This window comes from Berghia stephanieae, chromosome 2 (assembly GCF_034508935.2).
Source record: "Berghia stephanieae isolate SIO BIC M18660-M18661 chromosome 2, UCSD_Bste_1.3, whole genome shotgun sequence".
In the NCBI taxonomy this organism is placed as follows: domain Eukaryota; kingdom Metazoa; phylum Mollusca; class Gastropoda; order Nudibranchia; family Aeolidiidae; genus Berghia; species Berghia stephanieae.
In genome coordinates, this window is record NC_088361.1 from 116325912 (window position 1) to 116341347 (window position 15436).

The 15436-nt window shown below is 37.8% G+C and overlaps 1 protein-coding gene across 3 annotated transcripts in view; it reads left to right on the forward strand.

Annotated features, from left to right (window-relative positions):
• LOC144966335 (ubiquitin carboxyl-terminal hydrolase 40-like) overlaps positions 1-9116 on the forward strand; it is a 39418-nt gene extending 30302 nt beyond the window's left edge. For all 3 annotated transcript variants that reach the window (XM_078902651.1, XM_078902649.1, XM_078902650.1), the window contains exons 31-34: positions 160-376; positions 2417-2518; positions 5784-5890; positions 6254-9116. In XM_078902651.1, coding sequence (XP_078758777.1) covers positions 160-376; positions 2417-2518; positions 5784-5890; positions 6254-6359 — 532 coding nt within the window. In that variant the 3' untranslated portion in view covers positions 6360-9116. The remainder of the gene's footprint in view (positions 1-159; positions 377-2416; positions 2519-5783; positions 5891-6253) is intronic.
• Positions 9117-15436: the final 6320 nt, after the last annotated feature.

Here is a 15436-nt window from a genome sequence, read left to right on the forward strand (position 1 = left end):
TGGTTATATAAATGAGAAATTGCAAGTTTTTCAAATAATGAAAATTATTTAAACATTGTCTTTATTTTTTTTTTTTTAATTATTGCATAAATTTAGTCAGGAGTTAATCTTATGGTAATATAATTCACTGTATTATGAAATTGTTCTTATCTAACATAGTGTCCATGAGCTACTACTCAATGTAGCCATGAAGATTGGTGGATCTCGGATTTATATGCCTGCTAAAGAATTTGTATGGAACACCTCTGGAGGACAAGGTGCTGTCAATCTACGTAGAGCCATTGCATATCGACTATCTCTACCTTCTCATGACGTGTCCATTGCCAAATATAACCCTGGCTCATTCACATGGACGGTATTGAAAGATTTGCCACAGGTGAGACAAAGACAGAAAGTTATGCTGAGGCAACAAAGATAAAGAGATCTGCTTGAACAAAAATTTGAATCCAACAGGAATTGAAGAGGAATATTATTAGATGGTTTGAAAACTAATAGAAAGCAAGATCAAAGGAAAAATAAATATTTAAATGCAAAAGATTATGTTAACTATCTTTCTGGATACCTTAGTTTGCAATATCACACCAAGCAATAGAACTTTTTTCAATGATGGAATAATTTATGTTGTTACCAAATGATTGTCCTTGCAAAATTAGTTTCATGCATTCTGTTATCTAGTTTTCTGTTCCTAAAAGGGTAAAACGGCTGGCTAATGACCTTTTTTATATAAAATTGCAATGAGGAAAAAGTGTCCAAAGTCATCAAAAACGGAGAATTTTTCACGGTTTTATATTCACTTATTCAACCACTCGATACTTTTTGTTAGCTAAATATTGAGTTCGCCATCATGCAATCAATGTCACTTTTAACTTGGCTCCTTAATGCATCAGATTATTGATCTATTAGTTCCTAAGGTGATATCAGCAGTGATTGAGAACAGAGTTTGGACAGCCCAAAGAAAATTGATAGAATGAGATGGGAGAAAAAGGCATAAAGCTGAAATGAGATTGAAATTGGTCACTCAAATGTACAGCATTAATAGCATGTATTCTGTCTCATTAATAAATAAACGTGATTTATTAAATGGGAAGCTCATTCAACCAATGGACATTTATGTTGAACCATAATACTGTATTTTTCTTTTTGTTTTTTTTTTTTGCTTTTGTTTGTTTTTTTTTACTTAGCAAGAATGAAAATTAACCAAATTCGTTTGATTGATCATTCATATGAACACGATTGAGATAAACTAAATTTAGTTAAATAAAACCTTTACTACAAATAATTCAGTGTAACAAACATTTATGATAGCAGTTTGAATGCAGTGACATCAGAATTTATTTTCTTCTTTTACTCCCTGTTTATTAATAGGATCTCTCAAAAAATACTGTTTGGCAAAGTAGCATCCTACTGAATTGGTAGCAAGTAATTACCAACCTTTTCATGATTGAAAAACCTAGAAGGGTTCTATCGGTGGAGAGGCCAATTTAAAAAAAAAAAAGAAAATAAACAATATAAATATGCCTAGCAGAATATGGTTGCCATGGTGATGGCCGTCATCTTGGATTTTTGTTTACAAATTAGCATTTTTTTAAAGTTCTAAAATCTCGGTTATTAATAATTTTATGACATTCATCCCTTTTCTAATACAAAGATATATCCTTCCTACAAAAAGCTCACAACTTAAATTTAGCAGTTTATGCAAATTTAAGAAGCTATGATGTTTTCAAAAATATGTCAAAATATTTGCGTTAAAATTGCCCACTTTTTACGCAAAAACGTAATTACAAAAACTAACGAGCATCTGTGCAAAAACTGAATTAAGTGCGTATTTTAAGTGCTCAGATTTTAGACCTGAAAAATAAAAAAGTGCTTAAAATACAACTTTCGAGAAAATGCCATTTAAAGTGTTCTAATCAATTTCAAGAGGCCTCATGTCTTGTTCTGTATGTTACTTGTTGCTGTTGGTCAGGGACCCTTTGTAAAACGCTTTGGAAACATTTAGTGGATTTTGCACTATATAAAAGCTCAAGTTATATGGCAAAGCTACACTTAATAGAATTAATAATATCATTGCTAAGATCCAAACATTACAAATGATGCCATTACTAGCCAATTTTTCTTGAAGATAAGGTGCACTAAAATGAATTTTTTAAATATTTATGGGTTAGATTATGTCTTCTGGTAACCATAAACATAAAATAAAATGGCTTATGTATGCTTTAAACCTGGTTTTGAAAAATGTGGAATTTTGCTGAAACTCACCAAAATTTCACTGATAGAACCCCTTAATCAAGTTACACAGGACCAGAGCTTTGTAAGACTACCTTCAAGCCTTTCTTGGTTTTAAGTATAAATAAAGAAGAACTGTGACGAATGTTGCGATATTCTAATTGATATTGATTTTATATTTTATTTGAAGAAACCATCAAAAGGGAAAGGCAAGAAAAAATCTAGTAGTGTCAAGACCAATATTCGACAAGCCCCGTACCATGTACAAGATGGAGATCTTATTGGAATCAAGGTGAGATCATCTACATATGTCACTAATCGTTCACAAAATAACAGTTCCATTTTTCATTTTTAAAACATTATTTATATTTTTGTTAATTGCAAATCATCTTTCTTCTTTTCTTCTGTTTAGATGGCTGCCAATGTTTGGTCTATTGTCCATTGTCCACTAGGTTTCCCTCTTTTTCTTCCACTATTTCTTTCTGCTGCTTCTGTGATTTTTCCTTTGAATACCTTTCATTTTCCTTCACGTTTGTGTGATTTTTACTTTTGCTCATCGCTCATATTTATAATCTCAATACCATACATTTGTCTGTTGATTGGGTCTTTTGATTTGTCATCATCAAATCTGTTTTTTCTTTTGCTTTTTCAGGGGATATTTTTAAATTTCATTTTAAATTTGGCTTACACTAATTCGTGTTAAAACCCAATACCAGCTCCTCTTTTAATCATGTATCCTTTACAAATTTCATTACATATTAAAATCTAGTTCATTAGTTTTTGCTTTATGAGGCGATGTTCATGTTGTTTTTTTACATTTTTTTTCCTGTGGAAGAATGAGTTTTTAATTCGAAATTGTTGCTATAGCAATGATCTAGCCTTTTCTCTCCATTTTTGTTTATTTGTTTTGAGAATGCAAAGGTTAGGAGGCTTTGTTCTGCCATGTCTATGTGGAGAAACTTTGGCATTAAAATTTTCCTTCAAAACAATTGGGTTCTGTCCAGGTGTCTTGTCAATGGCGTCTCAAAGTTCTTGGTAAAATTTATCTTTGTCTTTGTCTTCTGATGTATTTGGTTATGCATAAATTTGGATGATGGGCATATTAGTATGTTCTGCATCGAAATGTGCTGTTATAATCTAGTCAGATAAAGGGTCTCACTACACTAGGGCTTTTTGTGCCTCCTTTCCCAATAGTAGTCCAAAGCCATCCATACCTTGTTCTCCTCCTGATTATATAAATGTTGTTTCATTTGCCGTTTTATTTCCTGGATTTGTCCTTCTGGTTCTACAAATCCTACGAATTGGGACATTCCAGGTAGCCATCAACATTTTCTGTTTAAATGATTTGAAGTTGGCTAATTGGGCCTTAAACTGTCACGAAAGCATTGTGCTCACTTCTTTCATCTTGATGGGCGAATTTTGTGGCTTTTCTGGTTGGTTTCTGTAGCTCAAGTTCTTTAGATTGCTGACCCAACTAGCAACCATCCACGTCCTCAAAACTTGGGACTGCTGTCAATGACACAAGAACTGTATATATGAATTATTTAAAGATCTGTTTGGTAAAACGGAAATAAACCGCAAATGCCCATCAAAGAAAACAAAGGAAATACATGTAAAACAAATGGAGAAGTTGTAATGTATGCAAATCTAGTATCATTATTACTAGTTTGGTATCATTAGTTATTTGAAATGTTATTCGTCAAATGAACTTATCTACTTATTATTAAGAAGTCAAAGGCAGATGGTGGAACATTTAAAAGAAGTCCTCAATCAACCTACCCCAGATAAACAACTAAAATTTTCAAACTAATACAGTCTACAAGATATCAGTACTGAACAAATAACACCTAATGAAATATCTCAAGCTATATCAATATCGACATTGAAAACCAATAAAGCGCCAGGAATCGATGAAATACAACCAGAAATACTCAAGTATGGAAGGGGCGTCTTGATAAATACATTAATTAAACTATTCAATAATATATGAGAATCAGAGGACATTCCTGATGATTGGCAGGAACAACCATTCCATTACCAAAGAAAGGAGATCCCAGCAACTTTTCAAACTGGAGGAGAATAATGTTGCTATCATAACCAAGCAAAGTCCAGCCCTTGTCATATTAGGAAGAATCAAAACAATACTAGATGACAAATTACGAGACAATCAGTATGGATTCAGAGGTTAAGGAAGATTATGCACAGATACTATTTTCATACTTTGTCAAATAATTGAAAAATCAAATGAATTGACCCCCATCATATCATTTTTATTAGTAGCGTATAGCGTATTTTTATTGACTCCCAAAAAGCATTTGATACTTTTGATAGAGACAGCATCTGTAGCATATTACAGTTATGATCTGTCCAATCCAATCCAACCCAAACTAGTTGCAGCTAGGTGTGGTGGGGTGGCATTGATGTACTATCTATTTACTGGTTTTAAACTGATCATGTTTTAAATAACTATAGATTATTGTCGGGTTATTGGAAAGTCGTCAACATGAGTAAAGTCCTATACAATAAGTTAAGCTGTTGTGTAAGAAATGGTGAGACAGAAGGAAGACAAGGTTTTATCCTTTGATCTTTCCTTTTCAATGTATCGACAATTTGATGAGACAACAGGGACAAAATGATGAAATAAGTCTTAATGACATCTACATATTAAGTGGTTTAGATTTTGACAATGATATTATTCTGTTGAAGACACAAGAGACAAACTACAACTGACGTTCATTACAAAGAAATGCATCAAAAGTAGGACTGAGATTTAATTCAAAGAAATAAGAAGTGGAACAATGCCAGAAATAATTTTATCAAGCACACTGAAGATTTCACATATCCAGAAAGTAGCATCAAAGGAGATGGTGGCTTAAGGAAATAACAACCAGAATCGGAGAGGCAAAAGCAGTTTTAGGGAAATTATACAAAATAATAAAATTAAAGCCCATCCGACTAAAAACCAAAATCAACATTTTTGAATAAACAATTCTCTCAGTTCCACTCTATGAAAGCAAAACATGGCAAATGCGTGCAAGAGACCAAAAAAAAATGTTTCTATGCTTTCCAGCAACTCAGCCTAAGAAAAATACTCAATATCAGCTAGTTAGAACATGTTAAGAAAACAAATTGGTCCTTTCCATGAAGAGAGACCTTTTCCCCTCAAAAAACGATGAGAGTGGAAGTATGGAAACAGCATGGGAAAACAAGGGTTACCAAAGACATGGGAATCAATTGTAGACAAGACCTGAAAACTAAAGAGCTGACCTGGGACGAGGTATACATGGCAGTACAAGACAGGGATGGATGTCAAACCTGGATGGCCCAATGTGTCAAAGACATAAGAGGAACTGTGACTAAGTAAGTAAACCAGCTTGACATAGGGGAAGATACTGCCATCTGGACATATGGCAGGAAGTGTACACTGGGCCAACAAGCAATTTTATTTTGGCTAAAGGAAAGTTATCTTATCATCTTTACTTGAGACCTCTTAACCTCTTTTTACTGCTTAGTGAAAGGAACATTTACCTCAGGATGTTGCTTTTTTTTTTTTGTAGGTGATCTCGTCAGACAAAGGCATCCTTGAGCCAGACGACTTTTGTACACAAGAAGACATTGACAACCAACAGCTGTTGCGACAATTAGCAGAAGAGAAGAAACGATTGTGAGTATAAAGTGCTTTATATTTAGTTATAAAACTTTGATTCTAATGTGATAATTCCTAGTAGGCTGTTGCAAACAACTTTCGATGATAAGCCTGTGTTTAAAAGTTTTTAAAAAGATGTCCATATAAAAAGAAATATAGTCATAGTGAAGTTTATACAGATATCTGTATCACAAATAGTACACAAAGTCTAATGTAAAATGCTAGTGACAATAAAGACTTATCACCCAGTACATATATTAACAATTTTCTCCATGAGAGATAATTTGATTATTACATGCATCAAACTTCATTCCTGGTTAATTTTGTAAAGTAAAACGACAACTTTGTCAGTGATGTTTCATTATTCATTTATTTATACAGACGAGAAGAAAAGAAAAACGACGGTTGGTTTGATGGAATAGCTGCAAATATTGCCAAAAGACGTCCTGAAGTTCCTTTGACTATCAAAGTTGACAAGTTTTCATAGCATTGACAAATGAGAAATTGTAATGTTTTCAAATATTCTTCATGTGCCTGTAATTTTGTTGTTGAATTTGACATAGAATTACAATAGTCATCATAGCTGTGAATACCCATTAAAACATAATTCGAAAACATTTAATACTTTATACTGGCATGTGGATCTGGTGTGGGATGGGAGCAATTAACTCATATTGTGATTCAAAACTCCAAGGTTAGCACATATCGCATTACGTGACATCAATACTTTTCTAGAAAGGCAATCTTCAGATTCCCAGGATATGTCTTTTCTCGGTTTTTTTCCTTTTGAATGACGGTTTCTAATTGCCAATTATAGTCATGTAGAGTTATGCAATCTCTGTCAAGTAATGTAATGTAAATTATACCAGGTTTTTTGCCAATTTTTTCGAATGCTACGATTTTTAATTTTTTTTTTTCCTGATATTTATATGTTTATTTATTATTTTGTTAATATCACTTTCAAGATCTTTTCTCCCAGGTTTTGATATTGACTGGGCATGGTAATAATAAAACAATGAATTTTCCATAGGTATCATGTATTGTTCTTCTGAATACTAATAAAAATAAATTTTAAAACTGCAGGGAGCAAGGGATTATAAAAGAATTGGGCAAAATTTAATAAAACAGTATTATTATTTCTTTTTAATAATTAAAAAAAACTTTTCGGGCTCAATCTCTTTATAGCCAATAAATTAAAAAAAACACTGAATTGTATAGAATACGGTAATATTATCATGAGACAACAACCATCTTGATTGAAAGTTTGGCACAATGCGCCCTATGGCGATATTTAAATTAAATTGTTTTATAAAGAAAAGATCCTATTTCTTATAAAGAAAAGATCCTATTTCATTCAACTTTAGTGTTCAGTTCCCTGTCACCTCTTCTATATTACAGTGTTAGTACCTTATCTCTCTTGATCTCCATAGCTCATCATTATCAGAGCATATACAAACTTAGAGATTGATTATTTTTTCTCATCATAATATGCTGGTATTACAACGATATGGTCAGCAGATCAATTGTACAGATCTATGTATTCAGGCAATTATGTGATTACCTTGTCATAAAATGGAATACATTACAGCTCCCTTCAGAAATGGTTCATGGTGATCATTCATTTACTTTTAGCTAGGTGGCTCAGCGGTAGGGTATCTCATCTTTTCATTAAAGTCAAGCAGTGTTAAGCATGGTCATTGGCCGGATGGGTGACAGTGATCATAGAAAGTTTTGGTCCTGATGTCGTGTCCTTAGGTGTGGCATTTTACACACATTACCCCACTCAACTCGTATGTGAATGGGTTCCTGGCTAAAGGCAGCGACGGATATTGAGTGTTAGTTCAAAAAGACACCTAACAGGAGACTGGATCTGTATGAAATCGAAATATGATTCCATATGGCTTGCTGATGAAGCATTGTGAAGCGCATTCAGTATGGTGAGTCCATGGCAATGTGCAATATAGATTTAAAAAATTTTTTTTTTAATTTCTTCTCAGATGGAAATTCCAATGTTGAGTTCTAACTTGGAAAATCAAATTTAGTTTGTCACTATCAAAGAAATGTTATTCAATGGCTGAATCAGGGCAGTTACAGTGATCTTCAGTAAACAGTTCACACACTCTCCTTATTTATTACTAAAATGTAATATGGTCTTTCATAATAATTGAGCAATGCTCTGTCTCAAAGTTGTTGTGACTTTACGGGGGAAATACATATCCTAAGTTTTATAGTAAATAGTTAAAGAATAAAAGAGAGGAGTGTTTGAGAGATTGCATAACGATTATTAATATAATGGGAATTAAATTATGAATGCTGAAGAGATTGCATAACGATTATTAATATAATGGGAATTAAATTATGAATGCTGAAGAGATTGCATAACGATTATTAATATAATGGGAATTAAATTATGAATGCTGAGGTAACTTTTTAAAATTGTGCATAATATACCATGCTTTAGGAAACCATTACTTGTAAATAGAGACCAAACCAAACTAAACAAAACTGAATAAATAAATAAAACAGTTACCACATTACATTGTCTTTCTGTTTGTCAGCATATTTCAATCTTTGGACATAATTTGATGCTATTGTGTAAAGCATTAATTATAATTATAAGATACATTTTTAATGTTATAAAACACATTTGGATGAGGTTTAAGACAGAAGTCTCAGGATTACAGCATGTCACAAACAACTGGGCCAATTGTTGAAACTGGTAGAATGAAACAGTTACATATAATAGCCTTAAATTAAAGGTGAACATTACGGGTACAATTTATTTTAGAGAGCACAATGAATTCAGTTTTATATGACAGGCTTCTTGCTCTTGTCTTAATTGAAAAAAAAAAGATCTGAAGTACTCATTCCATGATTAATGGAAGCTGTTCAATTTTACCACAATTTAGCAAGTAATATAATAATTAAACGAATAATAATAATTCATAGGTTCCACGCAGCGACTCCATTGCTCTGTGCATAATCATCATAAGAGCATATATACAAACATAGAGATTGATTATGTTTCTTGTTCATGATATGGTGGTATTTTATATGGTCGCATTAATTATACAGATTTGTTGTTTCACCAAATAATGTGCTGTAATCCTGCCACTACTTTGTTTTTATTGTGTCAAATTTGGTTTCTCATAATTTGTTGGCAAATAATATGTAAAAGTGTTGTTTTATCTTTAATAATGTTCAAAAATACTTTAATGAATAAATAAGTTATGATTGCTGAGAATGATGTTGGTATTGCAGTTTTCTTTGAATGGTTGTGTGTGTGTGTGTGTGTGTGTGTGTGTGTGTGTGTGTGGCAAGGGGGAATATTGAGTCTGTGTGCAATATGTTCGTAGTGTCAGGAAAGACGAATGGATAGGCTGATCTTTATATCTACTTTAATTCTCTGTTTGAATTAGTTCTGCTATCTTTCTTTCTCTTTGGCTATTGCATGGCACATTTAAATTTAAACTCCAGGCCATCATCTTTTGACTGTTCTATCAGCTTTCTTTTCAGCAAACAAACACAACAATACAAAACAAAAAAGAGACCCCCCAAAAAATTTTTAAACAAAATAATAAAAAAAAAATACCAAAATTAAAAAACAGTTATTTTACAATAAGTTAAGACCACTTCCGTCTTTTTTTTTCAACTGTAAACACAAACTTTTACAAAATTACTCCATGACACAGAAATTAAAAGAGACTTTTATTTTTGGATAAAAGAAGTTCCACTACGTATTTAATTCATTTCACTTTCAAGTGGGGATCGGTATTTTGTAGGCACTTCATTGCTTTGATAACTCAAAAGGATGCAATGTGGCAAGGTGAGAATATATATATATATATATATATATATATATATATATATATATATATATATATATATATATAATATATATATATATATATATATATATATATATATATAAGTTACCCTTCTTAGTATATACAGTTGATGATCTATGAGTTAATAATAATAAATGTATACACTTATATAGAGCTTGTGTCGAAGCTTCGAAGCGCTTTACATTGATTATCAGTTACAATATTACATTCTGCAGATTCGGACATATGAATATAAGCTCACATGCATCCAATCACACACATGCCCGGGAAATACACAAGTCAAAATTAGACGTTCTGGGCATACATTTGGGCTCACTTAGACTATTTAATAGTAAATATATGATCCGCTATATATAGTATGCATCAATCACACAAAAAAGTCTACTATCGTCACTGATCCTGAACTCATCATCACAATGGGCGGAAAATGGCAAATGGAATTCCATCCATCTTATTGCCAAGTCATGACTGTTTGCCGCAAAAAGAAACCCCACCACCACGACTACGAGATGCAGACACGTGCTAAGTCGTGTAGATAACATCCAAAACCTGGGCGTCAACATCCAAAACAACCTGAAATGGAATAAGCATGTGAGTCATGTGCCAGCTAAGGCCAAACAGAGCACTCGGGTTTGGTGCATGAAATTTCCACCAATGCTCACAAAATATAAAATCGCACGCATGTACTTCCCTTGTAAGACCAATTTTAGAATATGCCCACACCATATGGGATCCACATACACGAACACGCACATTACCAGAGCAGCTCATAATTTTGCTTCAGGTTGCAGGTCGAGGGGAAAAGGCTGTCTCAAATGCACTGGATCAGCTACAACTACAACGGAAGTCCCTTCATACGAGAAGAAGAGAAGCAAGACTTTCATAAATTAATGTTTAAAGTCGTAAAAGGGCGCAGCACATCAATGACAGTCCAAATCTTGCCTCAGACCACCACTCTCATGGATCACCTACCCTGTCGTTTGTGCTTGGGGCAAATGAGTAATTCCGGTTGACCGTCACTAGACCATCCCGGAATTCGGGCCTGAAAGCGGGCCCCTTGAACGGTCCGCCCTGATATGTAATGAAAGGAGATCCAACCCGATGCTCGTATGGCCTCGGTCATCCCGGGCTCCTCACTACTACAGCATAATTATCAAGTCCAGAACCCAGTCCTAGCCAAATACTACCGCGATCGTATCGCCAGGGAGGGTTGTCGGCGTGGTCGATAATTCAGCGAATGTCTCAACACATCTTAAACTTAAACTGGAAACTGCAATATCGGGGTAAGCGACCAGACTCAGGAACGGGGAACCACTGTAGGTTAAGCGGACACTCGTTGGCGACTTCCCGCATAGCCAGCACAGGCCGGCACTTGTCACAGCGGGACTGACAATCCCGAGGGTGCAGTCTTTCCCACTCTGCAGATGGAACTTCAGGAAGGCTACTTACTTACGTCATCCTCTTCGGGCCTTGAGGCACATAGGGCATCCACCAGACATCTCCATTTTTTTTTGCGATCGGCTGCTTTTGCGGTGGCTGTATTCCAGGACAGGCCTGCTTCCTTTAATTCTTTCTCCATGGTCCTTCGCCAGGTTTCTTTGGGTCTTCCCCGCTTTCTCTTCCCATCTGCTGTCCAGTACAAGGCTGTCTTGGGAAGTGACCCTTTTCCCATTCTCTGGGTGGGGTTCCTAACCTCCCATAGCGGGCAGGGGGGTACATACTGTGTCTTCTATCCCCTTATATCTGTTTTCCAACATGCTTTCTGTCTTTGTCTTGGAATGAAATTACTTGGTTTTGTCCTGGTCCTGGCCAGATGCCCTGGCTGAGAGGGAAACAGTCGAATGTATAGTTAGTTTTGGGAGATGATATTTTTTTCATTGTAAATCATCTCTCTTGTTATGCACTGTATTATGCTTTCTTTATATTATATATGATTTGTAAAACATTTGAGTGTGTTCCTCTTATCGGGGACCTGTGCTTGTGTCTGGATGAGAATTTTAGTGATCTCAAACTAAGTACTTTGATAGAGTGTGTTTGGAATCTACACCTGTTTCTTATTTGAACCAATTCCCCTTTGTCTTCCCTTTTCTTGGATGCTTTAATTGTAATTCTAGAACTTTTTACTATCCCATTTTCTTCCTTTTTACTGGCGCTGATATGACCTTAATGTGTTGCAAGCGCCGTAAAACCCTTAAAAACAAAAACAAAATTTTCCCATTCTGGCCACATGACCCAGCCAACGCCATCTTCTTCTTTTTATTTGGCTATCAATGCTAGTGCAGTCAGCTTTCTTTAATAGATCCACTGTTCTTATTTTTGTAGGCCAAAATAAATAAAAAATTCTTTTAAAACAGTTGTTCTGAAAGGCTTCTAGTTTCTGTATTAAGGAGGATGTAATTTTCCAGCTTTCACTTCCATAAAGCAGTACACTTAAAACATTGCTCTTGTATATTTTCAGCTTTGTCTTTCTCATTATTTGCTTTGATTTCCAAAAGTTTTTCAGCATGCCGAAAGCCTGGTTTGCCTTTTGAATTCTGTGCTTGATATCGTGTTCTGCATTTCCGTCGTCTGTTATTTTGGATCCGAGGTAGGGGAACTCTGTTACCTCTTCAATTATATGTTCATCTATCCTAATTTCACTGTCATGTGTTGGATTCACCCTAATGTACACAGTCTTATCGAAATTTATTTTCAGTCCAATTTTCGAGGCGTTCTTGTGTAGTATGTTTAGTTTCTCTGAGGCGTCTCTGTGTGTACTGGAAACTAACGTGATATCATCTGCGTAGTCTATATCTTCCAGAAAGGATGTCAGTGTCCAGCGAATGCCTCTCTTCTTACCATCAATTGTATTTTTCATGAGCCAGTATAGAGCCAGGATAAACAGAAGCGGGGAGAGTATGCAGCCTTGTTTTACACCAGTTGTTACATTAAAGCTGTCTGTTAAATTGTTACCACAGATCACTTGGCATTGGTAGTTGCTGTACATTCAGGAAGGCTAACTGGGAGGAATTTAGTTCCTATATCGAGCAGGTCTGCCCTGCTATCCCTCCCAGGTCCGAGAACATCACCAGATTTAACAGGCTTCTGGTTTATAGCGCTCATCGCTCCATTCCATGGGGCAAACGGAAATTCTACACCCCTTGCTGGACGGAGGAGTCAGGAACAACCGTACAAGGAGTACCAGCAGACCCAGTCTCAGGACGTAGCCGATAGACTACTTCAGTCTCTGGCAGGAGAAAGGAAACAACGGTAGCAGGAGACCATGGAAAGTATCAACTTTACAAACTCTAGCCGCCACACCTGGCGACTGATAAAGAAATTGGATCCTGACCGGAATTTCAGAATGTGAGACAGACACAGTTGCCAGAACTATAAAGAATCGCAGCAAACGGACCCTGAATCAGTCTTTCGTGCGCGGTGTTCGCAAGGTAGCAGCTTCTTATGGTTCACACTATTATGTTATGACGATCGACCCAATCAGCAAAGTCCGGTCCGCATTCGTGCACCGTCGCGAACCCGCCTGGTAGCATCGTCACAACACACCTTTTGACTAGATGCTCTGCCGTTTCGGGTTCTTGCCCACAGCGTGGACATAAAGGACAGGAAGTTAGACCCCACTGATGTAACGCACCGGCCGTTAGGCAGCTCCTCGACCGAAGCCGATTCGCAGCTACCCAGTGTCTCCTCTTACTGGTATCAAAGCCTGGCAACTTCTCACCAAGCTTAGAGGAGTGTAGGTCCCCGCCCCCACGAGGGATTGAATTCGTCCAAACCGACTTCCATCTCGTATGTGCAGCTCTGTCCGTAGTCAGGGATTCTGCGTACAAGGGTTGCCGGGACTTATTTCGGCTCGAAACGGGGGCACCGTTCATTATGCGCATGAGAGGGGTATCCCCATTCCCTCTCTCTTTGATCTTACTCAGCCAGTTTCCCGTAATGGTCTCCCTCCGGACATCGGGGGGCTGGATCGCTGCCATCACCGGGCCCCATTCTCTAGGGGTTGTTGCTAGCGTTCCCGACACTATGTGCATCGACTTGCGAAGTTTTACATCCACCTTCTCAACGTTTCTGCTTCTACCCCACACTGGAGCGCAATACTCCGCGGTGGAATAGCATAGTGCCAGGGCGGATGTTCTCAGGAGCGCTTGGCTAGCGCCCCAAGTCGATCCCGCCAGCTTCCTCAGAAGACTATTCCGCTTCTTTATCTTCCGGGCAACCCCTTCGAGATGAACCCGATAGGTAAGGCTGCGATCCAGCGTCACCCCTAGGTATTTTGGACGCGGCTCATATGGGAGTGGCTGGTCCCCGACTAGGACATTCAGTTTACGGGTGTGCCAACCACTGCATAAGTGAAATGCAGTGGCCACGGTTTTTGAAGTGTTCATCTTCAGGTACCACTTGTCAAAGTAGGATTTGAGTCTGGTGACGTCCTCGCTGAGTACGCTCTCGAGACGGGTCCACACTTTACTCTGAGTAACGAGTGCCCAGTCGTCTGCGTATCCCAGCCTCAGGGAGGAAGTGTTCGGCATATCGCTAATGTAAACGTTAAACAACATTGGCGCAAGTACCGACCCCTGAGGGACCCCATTCTTCAATTTCCTAACTTTGCTCGTGACGTCTCCCAGCGCGACGTGGAATTGCCTTTCCCCTAAGATCGAAGAGAACAACTTCAAGGTCTTTTTGCACCTTATGATTTTTGCAAGTTTGAGCATTAACCCATCGCACCAGACCGTATCGTACGCCGCTGATAGGTCTATAAACACAGCACCTGTTTGCTGTTTTCTCTCGAACCCGTGCTCAATATGCTCTGTAAGGGCAATGACCTGCTCCGTGGTGCACCTCCCTTCCCTGAAGCCTGCCTGCTCAGGTGGCAGGGCAGCGTCTAGGACCGGCCCCCATCGGTTTAATAGAACACGCTCCAACAGTTTGTAAAGACAGCTCAGCAGCGATATGGGTCTGTAACTGTCTGCCTCCTTCGCCGGCTTCCCTGGCTTCAGGATGGCAACTATCTTCGCATGCTTCCACACTTGTGGAAGCTTTCCGTTTGCAAGGATGTCAGACATTGCCTCTGCTAGCCAGGCCCGTGCCCTGGGGCCCAGATGCGTCACCATATCGGGATATACACCATCTATCCCAGCTGCTTTGCCGTTCTTCACTTCGCTAATGGCTGCACCCACTTCTCGGGGACTGAACGGGGCCGTCCAGTCCGACTCCTCCGCAGGTAGCGAGTCCAAAATCGTACGGTACGCCTTTCGGACACCGCGCTCAAAAGCCTGATTAGGGACCCGCTTGCTACGGTTCTTAATATTCTTGGCAATTGTGTCTGCCTCGCATTCCGGTGCAGCCTTCGCGAAATTCCGATCTGGGTCCAATTTCTTTATCAAACGCCAAGCGTGGCGGCTGGAGTGTGTAAAGTCGAGACTTTCCACGGTCTCCTGCCACCGTTGCTTCCTTTCCTCTGCCAGAGACTGGAGTAGTCTATCGGCTGTGTCCTGGGACTGGGTCTGCTGGTACTCTCGGTACAGCTCTTCCGACTCTGCTGTCCAGCAAGGGGTGTAGAATTTCCGTTTGCCCCGTGGAATAGAGCGTTGAGCGCTCTTAACCAGTAGCCTGCTAAATCTGGTTATATTCTTGGACTTGGGAGGAATGGCAGGGCAGACCTGCTCGATATAGGAACTGAATTCCTCCCAGTCAGCCTTCCTGAAATTCCATCTGC